Source organism: Mastomys coucha, unplaced genomic scaffold (genome assembly GCF_008632895.1).
Source record: "Mastomys coucha isolate ucsf_1 unplaced genomic scaffold, UCSF_Mcou_1 pScaffold5, whole genome shotgun sequence".
Lineage (NCBI taxonomy): Eukaryota > Metazoa > Chordata > Mammalia > Rodentia > Muridae > Mastomys > Mastomys coucha.
The window spans coordinates 80,741,656-80,756,785 of record NW_022196911.1 but is presented as its reverse complement, the minus strand read 5'-3'; the positions used below and the strand labels follow the sequence as shown (position 1 = coordinate 80,756,785).

The following is a 15,130-nucleotide window of genomic DNA, read 5'->3' as shown; positions in this document are numbered from 1 at the left end:
GAGGGAGGAGGGGAGAGTTGTCCAGAGCAGAAATGGCTGTACTGACCTCAGAGCTCAGACTCTGGGGAGGAGGCAGCTGAGATTCCCTGCAGGCCTAGTGGGAGCTAAAGGAGAATGAATGGGCTAGGACCACACACCCCCTGCTGACACAGGCTGCCTGCTGTTGCCATGACTACACCATACCAACACCACCATCCCAGCTGCATGGTCCTTGGTGAAGCTGGAAGGTACTTATTATTGGTCACAAATAGAAAAGGGTAGTTAGGGAAGCGGGGAATGACCATCTTACCCTAGGCCAATTGGTGGTGCTAGGGTAATTGCTCCCTCCAACTAGACACCCCCCCCCCCCAGATTACCAGCAGCAGGACCTTGTAGACCTCAAGCGTCCCAGTGATTTGTATCTTCCTGTAGGGGACAAGTACCTCAGGTCTAGCTAGAACAGCCTGGCTCCAGCTCTCCTATTTGCTCAAGGCCTGTGACCTTATAGGCACTTCTTGTGGCTCAGAACTCCAACCCTGCCCTGGATGGTGAGTACCATCTTTCCTTCTGTCTCCCTCTGCTGTCCCTCCACTAGAGACATAGTGGGGGAGAAAGTCGGACTCTTTCCTGTCACATCGACTGATGACCCATGAGCAGATCCTGTCTGGGATATGAGCCTGGAAACCTGGAAACTGGTTCTGCCCTGCCCTGGCCTCTGTAACCTTATGGGAGAGCTGCATCCTGGCCCTTGGCACAAGATCACTGATGGATCCCGCATCCATAATGCTCTCACACTGTCCACTCCCACCCCTCTGGTTGCTGCTCTGTTCTTCCCTCCCTCCTTCTTCCTCCTCCCTGCTGCTTCCTGAAAGGAGTCCTCCCTTCCTCCTTGCCTGAGCACTCATGGCCTCCTTCCCTTGCAGATCCTGGTCCTGACCATCCATGGAAACTGCAGCTGCCCTTCCTGATTTGTCTCTCCTTCTGACCTCTCAGGACTGTGAGTCTTTTTTTTTTTTTTTTTTTTTTTTTTTTTTTTTTGGCTTTTTGAGACAGGGTTTCTCTGTATAGCCCTGGCTGTCCTGGAACTCACTCTGTAGACCAGGCTGGCCTCGAACTCAGAAATCCACCTGCCTCTGCCTCCCAAGTGCTGGGATTAAAGGCATGTACCACCACCGCCCAGCTTAGTGTGAGTCTTTTGTCCATGCACTGGGCTGAGAACCTCAGGCAGAGGCATCTCTCTAGTTTGCTCCTGTAACTTGCCCAGTTTTAGGGCAAGCTCAAGAGGTACTTGAGTAAATGAGTGAATCCATTCCCCACTACATAGTCCAATGCTCCATCTGAGGGGTGGGGACCCAGGACCTCAAGTCATCTCCACTCTGGCTCTAATATGTAGCTTTCATCCAGCCTCTATTCTTGGGCATCTCCAGCTTTCTTTGTGTTGGTGCTCCAAGGTACCTACAACATCTTTCTGAGGTTGGGTATGTGTTGATTGGGTGTTCACATATATAGGTAGGGTGATTCATGTCTGGTTGGTAGAAATCTCCAGGCTTTAATGTCCCTGTCCTGTCATGGAACAGGGCAATTGCAGAGACTTATCAAAAAACAAACAACCAAAAACTTGCAAAGGGTTTTTCTAAAAAAAACATATCCATATTTTATTTCAATTAATCGGGTGGGTAGGGGGAGGTCAGAGATCCACATGTCTCTGATCCCCTTTCCCCCAGGGCTGGGATTAAAAGTGTGCACACCACAGCCAGGTCCTCATATTTTAATAGTCCCCAAAGTTCAACCTGGAAAGATTAAGAAAGATAAGCCATATCTTCGAAAGGCTGAGGTCAGAGATATCCAGAAGTGGGCCATCACTGGAGGAAGCTGGCCACCAGGCAGGCGAGTGTAGGGACCAACAGAGTAGGTAGGGGCAAAGACAGCAGCTGTCTTGTGGCATGGGACCTCAACACCAGGCGTTTCCCCAGCGGCTGCAGGGGCCTCACGTTGTCCTTCATGTTCAACTTCTGATCTTTGTCATAGTACAGCTTTTTTGAGAATTCCAGGAACTGTGAAAGAGACCGGGCTCAGCAGGTGGAGCAACGAATGCTCTTTGCTGGGTGACCTCAGACCAGACAGCTCACATTGGCAAGGAAGAGAGGGGCTCAGAATGATTACCAAGAGTGTCAAGTGTGGCATTTGTAGGAAGCTGACCTCCACTGTCTCTCCCTGTCCTCTACAGATACGTTTTCAAGCCTATTACCGTCACTGTTGCTATGGTAGAGTGGTTCTTGGAGGTCAGCATCCTTTAGTATCAGCTGAAGAAGATCACCAGACCCCAGATGCCTGGCCCCTGGTCCCAGGATATCTGATTCAATAGATATAGAGTGAGCCTACGAACGGGCATTCCTAAAAAATTCTCACTGGTGAAGATGTTGGCATCACACTGAAAACCACTGCCGTAAGCCCAAGGGATTTTGGTCCTCTGGGTTTCCTGATGTCTTTCCAGAGGCTATTGTAAAGTCAAGTGTTGTTTGTTGAGCAACTTCCCGATAGCACTAAGGAAGTCCAACCTCAGGTCTCCCTGGAATACTGGCTCCCCACTTTAACCAGCCAGCTCTCTCCCACTTTTCTGGAAAAGCACCCTCCAAGACTTCTCACTGGGCCCTCTATTCAGGAAAGTGGTACTCAGAGCTTTCTTTCTTGTCTGTGTCCACCAGTGGAGACCCAAAGTCTGACTCAATGACTCTTATCTTCCCACCCCAAGAACCTGTGGAACAAACAGACAGGGCTTTAAGGAAGTAGACTCCATATGGGAGGGGGCACCTTGCCCCAGGCCTGGGTTACCTGGTCTTTGTGGATCTTAATGGTTTCCTTGTACACAGTCCAGATGACAGTCTCATCACAGTTTGGTGTGGTTAGCGAGCCCTGGTAACGGAAGTAGCTATGCAGTTTCTCGCTTGGAGGAAGCAAGTCCTGCAGGCTGCTCTCCCTCACAGTAGTGGTTGCATCTGGGGTGGGAGACAAAGCCTTATATATCGCTCTCTTTAAAACAGCTGTCCTAGAGCCTCTACCCCTCTCATCGTGGAAAGAAGCCACTCCCTTCCCCAACCTGACTCACTGGGTTTGGAGATACTGGATAGGGTTTCCACCAAGGGCTGGAAGCCCTCATTCTTCTTCTCTCCTATCTGGAACAGGAGGGAAAGAAGCATGAGATAGGTTCTTTGGGAGCTGCTGCGGCCAAGCAGCTCTTTCTGAAGGATGGGCGACCCCCAGGATCGGGGGGTGGGGCGGGGGATGGGAGCCCCACCTCAACCATGAATGCTAGCACTGCAATCTTGTCTCTCGAGTCCTGCTCCTTGTTGCTAGATGATGATGATGTCACCTTCTTGTGCACGATGTGCATCTAGGAAGCGCATGCGCATGGAGGACTTAGGCGAGCCAGATCACCCATCCTCCGCAAGGTGGGTACACACCCAGAACCTAGCCCAGGACTCAGCTCGGAGGCTTCTTACCTCCATGGCAAAGTGTTTCCCATCAATGCTGTGCTCTGAACCCTTGTTCTTCTCCTCTGACCAGTGCAGGTGCAACTGTGTGGCCTCGTACTGGGCGGGCAGGTCTCCTCCAGTAATGGAAATGCCTCCTCCCAGCGACATCTCCACTGGGAGATACCAGAGTGGGCAGGGTCCTCACTCCAGCCTCTCATTTGCCCTCTCAGTTCCCACCCCAGGATCTCTCTCTCACCTTTACTGTTTGAGGCCTGGGCCCTGAGGGATGGGATGTGAGAGGTGGCTAGCAATCTGCCTAGCCGCTCAGTGCTTACACACACACACACACACATACACATACACACACACACACACACACACACACACACACACACACACACACACACACACACACACACACACACACACACACACACACACACACACACACAGAGCCTATCCCAAAATGTAGCACTGTTCTGGGCCTGATGAGTTTTAATTCCCTCCATAGTGCCCTGGTATCCCCATGATAATGTCCAACTCCTCAGCCCTGGTGACCTGTCTGTTCTGGGGCTTGGTCAGCTCCTCCTAGCTTCCCTCTATGGCCTCCATCCACACACACAGCTGCTCCCACTCATCCAAGCAGTTTCACACTTCTGTGCTTCAGAAAGGTCGTTCCCTCCTTCCAGGAATGTTCCCTCCCTTTGCCCCGACTGTTCTGATGAAATGACTGAAAACCCAACTAGCTAGAGTATGCTTCCCTCTACAAGTTTCTCTAGTGGCTTCTCTCAGTCTCCAGGGTTGAGGGACTCACCATCCCTGCACAGTTAGCCCTACCTGGGGATCCACCCAGCCCACACAGGACCCACCTGAGTGTTGATTGTTCCTAATTAGCCACTGCTTCTTTTGGTCATAGCCAACGAAGACGATGGGTGTCAGTCTGGGGTTCACCTTTGCCTTCGAAATGACGATGTTGATGGGGGACTGCTCGCCCCCCTTACAATCTCCAGGCCACTCCTTAGGCCCTGAACAGGGAAGAAAAGTCTGAGAGTCAAGGGCACGTTGACCCATTGATGTGAATTAAGGTCCTAGAATGCTGGTGAGGTCTCACATTGGGACATGAGTCTCAGAATTCTGCCCTGGCCTTCCTCTTCTTCCTCCCACATGCTGACATGATGTAGGCAGGCTAGTGGGTCTCTGATGTGGCTGAGGTTTGAGGGGGTGTGGAGAGAGGGGTGGAGGGAGAAGTAGGCTTGTCATTGATGGCTAAGAGCTCTGGGATTGGAATAACCTCATGATGCTGAGCTCTGGCTTTCTCAGTGAGAACCTGGACATGAACTAAGGAGCTTCCAGGGGATGTGGGTAAGTTTCAAAGTTGCTGAGGGGGAAATGGCTTTTCAGCTTTGGACATTGTGGAGGAGGTCCTTCTGGAAGAGGTGTTATGGAAAGAACCTGGACCTGACAAGGCAATATCTAAGGAGTGGGGGAGGGGGGGTGTGGGGGGAGGAAGAGCCAGGCAGGCAACTCCAACATCCAGCTAAGTAGGGGCGAGAGAGTGGAGTCCCTCAACATAGCAGGCTACAGCTGGGCGGTGGTGGCACACGCCTTTAATCCCAGCACTTGGGAGGCAGAGGCAGGCGAATTTCTGAGTTCGAGGCCAGCCTGGTCTACAGAGTTCCCTGTATATACAGAGAAACCCTGTCTCGAAAAAACAAACAAACAAACAACAACAACAAAAACATAGCAGGCTACAGGGAAATTGGTCAACATTAGAAAAAGTGCCAAGGAAGCAGTGGGGGTATGGTTCAGTGGTAAAACGTTTCTTGTCTAGCATGTGCAAGGTACTGAATGCCTCAGCACTCGATAAACAAACTACCAAGAACCATCTCCCACTTCCACCTCAAAGGACTTGACCAGACTCAAATCTCCATTTTGTTGGAAAAAAAAATAGCAAACTAGGCTGAGTGTTGGAAATGTGCTCGAGTGTGCCCGTGTTGGAAGTTGCTGGTGAAAGACTGGTGGTACTCACCCAAGCAATGGCTGTTGGGATCCTTGGTTTGAATCTCATAGCACCAGGCTGAGTCTGGAACAGAGAGAGGAAGAGCGTGAACCTTAGGTGTGCACGTAACTCCTTCATATATAGCCCTGTAAACCAGAGCCTGGAGGAAACTGGCATTAAAGCCCTCTCTTGGGTTGAGACAGAAGGTTTCTGGGTATGGGATTAAGGTATCCAGGAAGGTAGACTTATTAGGTGGTGGCACGTGAGAGGCAGAGTCAGGAGTTCCAGGCCAGCATGGTCTACAGAACGAGTTCCAGAATAGCCAGGACTACACAGACAAACCCTGTCTCAAAAAACAACCCCCCCAAAAGGAGAAATTTACATGTAAATAAAGAAAATATCTAAAAAAAAAAAAAGAAAGAAAGAAAGAAATGGGCTCAGACAAAGGTCTGTTGACCATCAATACTCGTGAGTATTCAAATAAAAAAAACAAAAAAACAAAAACAAAAAAAAAAACCCCAAAAACAAACAAATAAAATAAGGGCTGGAGATGGCTCAGCAGTTAAGAGCACTGACTGCTCTTCAAGAGGTCCTGAGTTCAATTCCCAGCAACCACATGGTGGCTCACAACCATCTGTAATAAGACCTGATGCCCTCTTCTGGTGTGTCTGAAGACAGCTACAGTGTACTCACATAAATTTAAAATAAATACATAAATCTTTAAAAACAAAACAAAACAAAATAAAATAATCATAGGAATGTCAGTGACACAGACTGCCTAGCATGCCTAGCTGATCTTCAGGGAGCCCTCTCTCTAAGGGCATAGTTCTGCCCCTGGTTCATCATTCATCAGCCTCTCCTCCCTCTTCCCTTCTGCAACCTTCCAATAACCTAAGAGGAGGCTCGGTTGAGAGTGAAGGATTAGGATCATCCTCCTTTCTGGAACAATGGCATAGGTTCCAGTTTTCCAATCAGACTGCCTTGAGGGGAGAGGGAATTCAGAGAAGGGGTGCTGATCCAGGCCATGGAGGATCAACAACACCTCCTCAATGCTCTTCTTGCTTTCTCAGTGCCTGCTCTGAATTGTCACAATTCTGAAGACAGAACCATCAGCACTCCTGAAGAAAACAACAACATAGTCTGACCACACAGCAGTGAAAGCTACTGACCCATGCAGGGGACCCATGCAGGGGCATGGCGCATTCAGGCATTCTGCTCTACTTCTGTAAAACTAAATCTGTGCTGGGCAGTGGTGGCACACGCCTTTAATCCCAGCACTTGGGAGGCAGAGGCAGGCAGATGTCTGAGTTCAAGGCCAGCCTGGTCTACAGAGTGAGTTCCAGGACAGCCACACAGAAACCCTGTCTCGAAAATCCAAACAACAAAAACAACTAAATCTGCTCTAGAAATAAGGTCTACAGGAGGGAGGGAGAGAAAGGGAGAGAGAGAGAGAGAGAGAAAACAACATGCTTTTTTACCAACAGGGTGAATGAAGCACTTCACCTGAAATTAGAATTCTTTTTTTTTTTTTAAAGTTTTATTTATTTTATGCATGTGAGTACACTGCTGCTGTCTTCAAACACACACCAGGAAAGGGCATCTGATCCCATTAGAGATGGTTGTAAGGCACCATGTGGGTGCTGGGAATTGAACTCAGGACCTCTGGAAGAGCAGTCAGTGCTCTTAACCACTGAGGCATCTCTCCAGCCCCAAAAATAGAATTCTTGATTTAGGAACCCTCTATTTAAAGGATGATCCCTTATTCTGACTGAGCAGTAGAAATCTTGTGTTTAAAGATGGTCTCTTACTCTATTTGGTTTTGCCATCTGTAAAATGGAGCTAACATGGTCACCCATGAGACTGTAGAGAGGATTAAGTGAGAGGGATATGAACTCTTCTGGGCAGCCTATACTCATTCGCTAAATTCACAGACAACTCTTCTCCACCTCTCTGGCCTACGGTCAGTGAGCAGATGGCCAAAGCTAATCCAAGGCAGGAGAGGAAAAGACATGGCGTGACTTGGAAAAGACTCATGGATGAGGTCATTCTTAAGAGAAGTGCTGTACTCCACTCAGCCGTGCGTCCTCACACTGAGTCATCTGCCTTTCCCTCCTGGGGGCTTTGTGGGATTTTTTTTTTTCTTCCAGTGCTGGGAATCGAACCCAGGGTCTTGCACAACATGCCAGGCAAGTGTTCTACCACTGAGCTGCAGACCCAGTCCTTTTTTTTTTTTCCTTTTCTCCCACTGTAGTTCAGGCTGGGATTTTAGGTGTGCATCAATGTACTGCTAGCTTCTCTCTCTTAACTGAGCTCTGCACTCCCAAGCCTCATCTCCACTCAGTCTGGGCAGGGCACCCATCCCTGAAATGGGGACAGGATGAGTGGGCAAGTATAAAAGCCAGGCTCTTGGTAGCCAAGAGGAAGAAGGCTCTAGGCTAGAAGAGTGAGCCCTCCAGGAAACTGGCCTTCCTCTCTTGGCCTCCAAGGGCTACTTTGGATTTACTAGTTTCCTAGTACTGAATCAGAATTCATTCCAGCTTAGAGATGCAGGGTCTCCCCCATGCATCCTTCTTTCCTCTGGGAGCTGCCGCACTGGGGGAGATATGCATGAGTCTGTGAGTCTGCAGTCTGCCATCCACTCTGGAGATGGGCAGACTGCCTCTGGAAGCTGGAGTTTGTTCCCTATCCTAAGCTTGTTGCTTAATCTCTGCAGAGAGATTCCTCTGTCTGAGCCAAGGTTCTCCAGAGATGGAGGCAATACCCCAAACTCTCAGACCAGATGAAGGACTGGCCAGTCACAGCGAGGAGAGGGACTATTACATCTTTTTGGGTCACTGGCCCTCAGAGGATCTGGAAGGAGAACAGGCTTCCAATGAAGAGTCCTTGGAGAGCAGCTCCTCCTTAGCACTTGGGGCCCAAGGGGAAGCCATTCCTGGAAAAGGCCAACTGGGAAGGGCAGAGCCAGCAGGCTTGCCTCAGGAACAGCCCATCTGGACATTTCTTGGGAATCTTCTATTCCCTGGCTTTGGCCCCAGATCCCTGGTTTGTAGTGTGACCTCTGATCCACCTTCTTAATCATAGAGACCTTTGACCTGCTAGGCTGAACGCTCTTGTAAGGACACTCTCTCTGGGAGGTGGCGGCCAGAAAAACAATGCTGAGGATGCAGAGCCAGGGGTCAGGGGTCGGGGGTCAGGGGGTCAGGGGTCAGGTCTGTATCTTACAGTCAGGTGGCAGGGCACCGGGTCAGCTCAGGCTCCCACACTTGCTTCTGAGGGGCAACTTTTGCAGAGAATAACAAGCCCACTGCCTCTGGTCACACCCATGATAAAGAAGAGAGGCTCCCAGCTCTGTGTCCTACCTAAACCACTACGGGGAGTTAGAGACAAAAACTCCCCAGCCCTCCCCCCAACCCCCACTAAGCCACTGTCCTCTGTCCCTAGTTACAAGCCTCCCCCCTCCCCTTTTATAAGGTAAGGATTTATTTTTGGCACATGGTCCAGGAGCTTTTTAGAGACGACTGAATTTTAATGGACCTTGCTCACTCTACCCTCACTCTGAGGGAAGGGTTTCCCTCCTGTAACCAGCTCAGCAGAACCCGTGGATGTCCTGAGCAAAGTCTTTGCAGTTCCTGGCTAGGGGTCTAGAGCTCCAACGGGCAGGGATATCCCCTCTCTGGGAGTAAATGCCCTGAGGATTTTTACCGGCGACCTGGGCACTTTCCAGTTCCACCAGGACTATGCATGAAGGAAGGTGGTCCTGGCGCTAAAACAGGAACAGTTTGTGGGAAGAAGTCAGCTGAGATGGATTCCTGCCTACATGGCCCCAGGTCACTGGCCGGGCCTCATGACCATCTTGTAGAGTGCTTTCTGAACAGAATCCAAGGGCAGTGCCTAAGCTCTTACACTCTTATCCTTAAAACAGCACCCAGGAAAAGAACTACTAAACCCGATTTGTAAACGACTTAACCAAGGTGAGCAGGTTTTTGGCGCCCGTTAATTTAAAAACATTTTCCTTTTTACTAAGTCGTTTTAAGTGCTCCCCACCCGACCCCCACCCCCACTCCGCCCTTTAACATTATATTAGTTGCTCTTTTCCCTCCCCTAGGAAGGAGTTTGGTAGTTGTTGCTTTACATCCTCCAAGCTAAGTCCTGCCACGGGGAAATACTCTCTTTCCTTCTGGGTGGCTGAGAGCTCCCTCACCTCCCCACCGCACCCCTCACCCTCCATTCCAGGGCAGAGCACCTAATTCTGGAAGGGAGGTTTGGCCCGTTGGACGGGAAAGCTTGCCTGCGGACTAAGAGATGAAGTCTTTGTGAGGAGCTATGGGGTAGTGGAGAAGGTGCCGACCGCTAGAATCGCCTTTAGCTTCTTATCAAATATTAACACGCCTCTACCGCCACCTCCCACCTAGAAGAATAATTAAGAGCTCGGTCTCACCATTAATCTTTAAACGAAAATCACCTTGTCTGGAAAGACCGGCTTGGCCAGGGACTTAGGTCTTAGGATGCCCCCCGCCAGGCTCCCAATCCAGCACTGGGGCAAAGGGAGAAGGGAGCTTGAAGCTCAGGGGGCAGGGCCCTAGGGTCAGAAGAAGGGAACACAAGGACCCCAATACACCCAACCTGCTGCGCTTGTTCTGGGTTGGCAACAGTTACCGGCTCAGAGTCCCTGCAGGACAGTCGGCCACTCGCCATCCAAGGGGCAAACCCAGGAGAACTAAGGTGCGAAAAGGACTGTGGATCCAGGCGGGTCGGAGAAGCATTCACACCACAGATCACACGCGCGTCCACCACGCGGACACCCCGCGGCCGCGCACATGCGAGCGCACATCCCCAGACCCCCGCAGCCTCCCGCAGACACGTGTAGGCGCCCCCGCTCACACACACAACCCGGTCTGCTGCAGCCTCACGGTTCCCTGCACGAATCACGCGCACCCGGAGCGCGCTAACAAGGGTACCGGGTCTGGGGGGCCGCAGAGGGTCACCCGAGGATACCTTCAGTAGAAGGTGCCACGTAAGCCAGCACCAGCAGGGCAAGAAGGAGCTGCATGGTGCTTGAGGGAAAAGACGCTGCCCAGTCTAGGAACAAGCACCAACGAAGCCACCGGAGGTGTCACGAGCATGCTGGTGGAGGCTTTATAGCAGAGCCACGACCTAAGGGAGCCCGGACGGCAGGACGTGGGAGGCGACTCCTCCTCCTGGCGGAGCCTCTTCTCGCCTCGTCCAGTCTCAGGTCGGAAAGAATCATCTCCCCGCCTACCTTGCTACCTTCGCCCAGGGCGAAAAGACCCCTCACCCACTCCGGAGTCTTCCCACCTTGCCCCCATCCTACTCCTGGTCATTGATCCCGGAACAAGGATGAGCTATCCTCAGGTACCTGATCCACAGAGTATCTTCCCAGACTCGTAGCTTCCGTCACGCTGCCACCAACCACTGTTCAGGGTCTCCTAGTGTGTCCTTGGAATAAACTTGATTTGGGGCAGGATGGACGCGAATAGGATTCTCAGGGAGAATCCAGACGACGGTTGAAAGCTTTGCAATGCTGTTTGTTGAAGAGATGCCCGGTGAGAGATGCTCCCTCTTTGAGCGAGCGGTAGCTGACTCTCCAGTCTTATCTTTTTCTTTCCTGGCTGTTCCAAACTTGATTTTGTTTTGTGTTTTCTTTCTCGGGACTGGGGATGATGGTTTTATGATGATGATGATGATGACGATGATGGTCCTCCTCTTTCTTCTCAGCTTCCTCACCTCCACTCCTTTTCTTTCCCTATTTCTCACACTAGGCAAGCTCTCTACCACTGAGCTACATCCAAACTCAATTTTAAAGAAACCAAGACCCATCTACCTACCTATCTGCCTAGAGCTAAGCTCCCTAAAACGTGGTTATTGGTGGGTTTTGTGCTAAGCCAAGGAGATGGGGTGGAGTGGAGAGAGGGAGGGCTGGGAAGGGTATGGAATTAAGGGGATGGGAAAGTGAAGGGGGGGAGGGGTGCAGAGAGACACAATAGAAAATTGGTCTGTATGGTGGTTTACTAGGAAAGCCCACGGTGTCATAGGGGAAAGGACTGGGTGCTTTTGAGATCTCCTGACCCAACAGATGAGAGTTGGGGAAGAGAAAAAAAACAAGGGTCTGAATGTATCACTTATTCTCCCATCAGACAGGAAGAGTCCTCAACAAAGAAAGATTCCTTGGGTAAATGGTCTCCCACATCCAGAGAAGTGGATCTGGCCTCACTTCCAGGCAAGCACTTCTTGTCACTCTCTGTGGAGGTCCCTTACATCTCACAGGGAGTCTGTGCATCCCTGGGAAGCTGGGACTCTAGGACAAGGTTGGGGAGATGGACAATGAATGAATCAGGCAGTACACCTGGACTCCTCCATCGACTGGAAGCCCCATTTTTCTGGTCCAGCTACTTCCCTATCCGTTGCCAAATTCTCTTCACATCACCCTCTCCCTGCCCCAGCACCAGCCTTTGAACTTCTGAAGAGGAACGACTCCATCAGAACAATCCAAGCAAAGGAGCTTCCTCCCTTCTTGAGTCTGGCTTGCTCCTCTCTCTGGCCTAGGATCACAGCCTATGCCGGCAGCTTTGATCCCACAGAGAGGTTGGGGGAGGGTGTCCTCATCAGGCTTAGGGTCTCATTGTCTGCTCTGCTCTGGAATTTAACCTCTAACCTGGGATCCTGGCATTCCACCCTCTTTGAGCCTTATTTGGAGAGTGGATTTGTGTTTGTGGGGCTGAAAATGTCCCTTCTAGGAATGACAGAGGAGGAGTTAAGGATTCAGGATGTCCCTGTGACTTAGGCTAGCCCCCTGACAAGCAGGGGAGAGATTTGATTGATAGCTTTTTGTTTTTGTTTTTGTTTTTTGGGTTTTTTTTCTTTTTGTTTTTCGAATCAGGGTTTTTCTGTATAGCCCTGACTGTCCTGGACTCACTCTGTAGACCAGGCTGGCCTTGAACTCAGAAGTCCACCTGCCTCTGTCTCCCAAGTGCTGGGATCAAAGGAGTGTGCCACCACTGCTTGGCAAAGTGACTGGAAATCACTGATCCATCTGTGTGTTTGGCTTTTTGTTTTTTGTTTATTGTTTTTTTTTGTTTTTGTTTTTGTTTGTTTTTTTGAAATAGGGTTTTTTTGTGTAGCCCTGGATGTCCTGGAACTCTCTCTGTAGACCAAGCTGGCCTCAGAAATTCGCCTGCCTCTGCCTCCCAACTGCTGGGATTAAAGGCATATGCCACCACTGCTCAGCTGAGATTTGATAGTTTGAGCAGGTTATTATCCATCAGTGATTTCTGTATTTATTTCCAAAGACCCACAGCTCTGGGGCACCTGGAAGAAAGTGTGGAAAGCCAGGATATGTTCCAGACCGGCTTCCAGGCAGTCCCTCTGAGGGAGGTACTTCTGGGGGACACAGGTTATAACACCTCACCCAAGTGTTTCCATCTGCCATCTCTGACTCCTTGGCTTCCCAGGTGCCCTTGCTATAACATCTTCCTGCATGTCCCACCCCCATCTTCCCCTGTCATATTTCTAGCCCTACTTACCAGCCTTATCTCCAGACCCGGCCTGCCATAACCAGCTACCTGTCACATTTTCCAAGCACCTGGGGCCAAGCCTGATTTAGGATGGTTAGAAGATAGGATGGGCACTGAAGAGTCCCAGGGGCTTAAAGGACCATAAGCCACGATGAGAAAACCCTGCTCAGTGTCTCAGCCCAGAAGCACTTTCTTCCTCTTACTTAGCCTAAGGTCCTGAGTTCAAGTCTTTGCTCTTCCTCTGACTCAGTGATGTCCTTGGGCAATTTTCCCTTCTCTCTGATTGCAACTTCCTTCTCTATAAAGGGGGGTGGGGCTGGGGAGAAGATGACAGAGTGGAATCCTGCCCTCTTGACCTCCACCAATAAACAGATTTTGGGAAGCCACCCAGTCACGTCTGTCACAACTAAGTTTGCTAGGCCTGGGTGTGACTGATGGCCCATGGGGTATTCAAACATGAGTCACAATGCTTGTCCACAGGTTTTCACTTGTGTGGCCCTGTCTGGGACAGGGGAGACAGTGGAAAGCTCAGGCCTCCACCTGAGGTCAAAGTGGAGCAGAAGAAAAAGACAGGACAAATTATGAGGACCTGAGAAGAGAAAGGAGCCCTCAGCCCAGGTCTGGCTGGAGCCTCTCCCCAGCTTTGGGAATCCCAACACAGCTGACCTTTCCTTTTGTCCTTATGAATACACCCACAGTTTGTGAATCTAACCAGAGCAAAAGGATTTCTTCTTTCTACCCTTAAGTAGTCCCTGGTTTTACCTCCAGATGTCACCTCCAAAGACCCCCATAATCTCCCTTATCAAAGAGAAATAGAAAGGCCAGTGTAATGGCTCAATGAGTAAAAACTGGCAGGCTAACAACCTGAGTTCCAGCCATTTCCAGGACCCACTGAATAGAAGGAGAGAACCAACTCCTGCAAGTTATCCTCTGACCTGCGAGTGCGTGCTCAAGGGCACGCACACACACACACACACATGCACATACACACGCACACTCACACACATACATACATACACACACACGCGCACACACACACACACACACACTCACATACATATATACACACACACATGCACACACACGTACATACATACATGCACACACACTCACATACATACACACACGTGCACGCGCGCGCACACACACACACATATATACACACACATGCACACATACATTTAGAAAGAAGGGGGAATAATGCGTTCTTAGTAACCTCTTGAGACCTACTGTCTACGGCTAACTCTAAGTCACTTAACTGTGAGCCCCTGGGAAGCCTACACCCACACTTGGGCATGTCTTGCTGTGTCCCAGAGTCTTTCTCTTTCTCTTGACCCTCACCCCCCAGCCCCCATGGTTTACAATGACTCTTCTTTGAGCAGCCCACAGCCATGCTTTGGGGTGTATTTTTATTCTTCTCTTGAGTACATTTCTTTCTATTTTTAGTAGATGCCCAATTCTGCTTCATACTGGCTATTTGTGAAATTCTTTTTTGTGTCAAAGACACAAATCCCAGGTTTGCCTGAATCCAGCTTTTTAAAAGATTAAGGGAACTTTTCCAATGGCCTTGGGTAACAGTTGGGAGCTCTGCCTGGGTCCCTGTCACCACCGACTCTTAGGGGGATTTGTCTGAGCTCAAGTACTGTTGATGAGTTCCCCAAGCATTTGCTTAGCTCATCTGTTTTCGTTGCAACTTAAATGTTTTTTTTTTTGCTTCTGTTTCTTGGTGATAAGTCCATGTAGTGTTTATTTTATTTTTATACTGTTTTAAGGTTTTTTGGTTTTTTTTTAAGAGAAAAGACAAGAGTTATTTTTTTTAAAGATTTATTTATTTACTGTATGTAAGTACACTGTAGCTGTCTTCAGACTCTCCAGAGGAGGGAGTCAGATCTCATTACAGATGGTTGTGAGACACCATGTGGTTACTGGGATTTGAACTCAGGACCTTTCGAAGAGCAGTCAGTACTCTTAACCACTGAGCAATCTCTCCAGCCCTGTTTTAAGGGATTTTATTTGTGTGGATGTCTGTGTGTTAGGCTGGTGTCTCAGTGAGTGACAGGTCCCAATGAGAGATTTTATCTCTGGAAATAAAGGGGGGAGGGAGGTGCTAATGAGTTCAGTACCCAGAACCCACATGGTGGAAAGCT

At 49.8% G+C, this 15,130-nt stretch overlaps 1 protein-coding gene across 2 annotated transcripts; it reads right to left on the bottom strand.

Moving 5' to 3' along the window:
* Positions 1–1,597: 1,597 nt before the first annotated feature.
* Ca4 (carbonic anhydrase 4) lies at positions 1,598–10,634 on the bottom strand. 2 transcript variants are annotated; one of them, XM_031352516.1, is made up of 8 exons: positions 10,447–10,634; positions 5,482–5,535; positions 4,322–4,477; positions 3,480–3,625; positions 3,275–3,370; positions 3,086–3,152; positions 2,812–2,975; positions 1,598–2,033 (listed from the first exon to the last, which is right to left on the bottom strand). In XM_031352516.1, exons 1-8 carry the CDS (start codon positions 10,499–10,501, stop codon positions 1,839–1,841), a joined length of 933 nt encoding a protein of 310 aa, XP_031208376.1. In that variant the 5' UTR covers positions 10,502–10,634; the 3' UTR covers positions 1,598–1,838. The 2 variants fall into 2 exon arrangements, with proteins under 2 accessions (XP_031208376.1, XP_031208377.1); XM_031352517.1 differs by having other exon boundaries at positions 1,614–2,033; positions 2,848–2,975; positions 10,447–10,549.
* Positions 10,635–15,130: the final 4,496 nt, after the last annotated feature.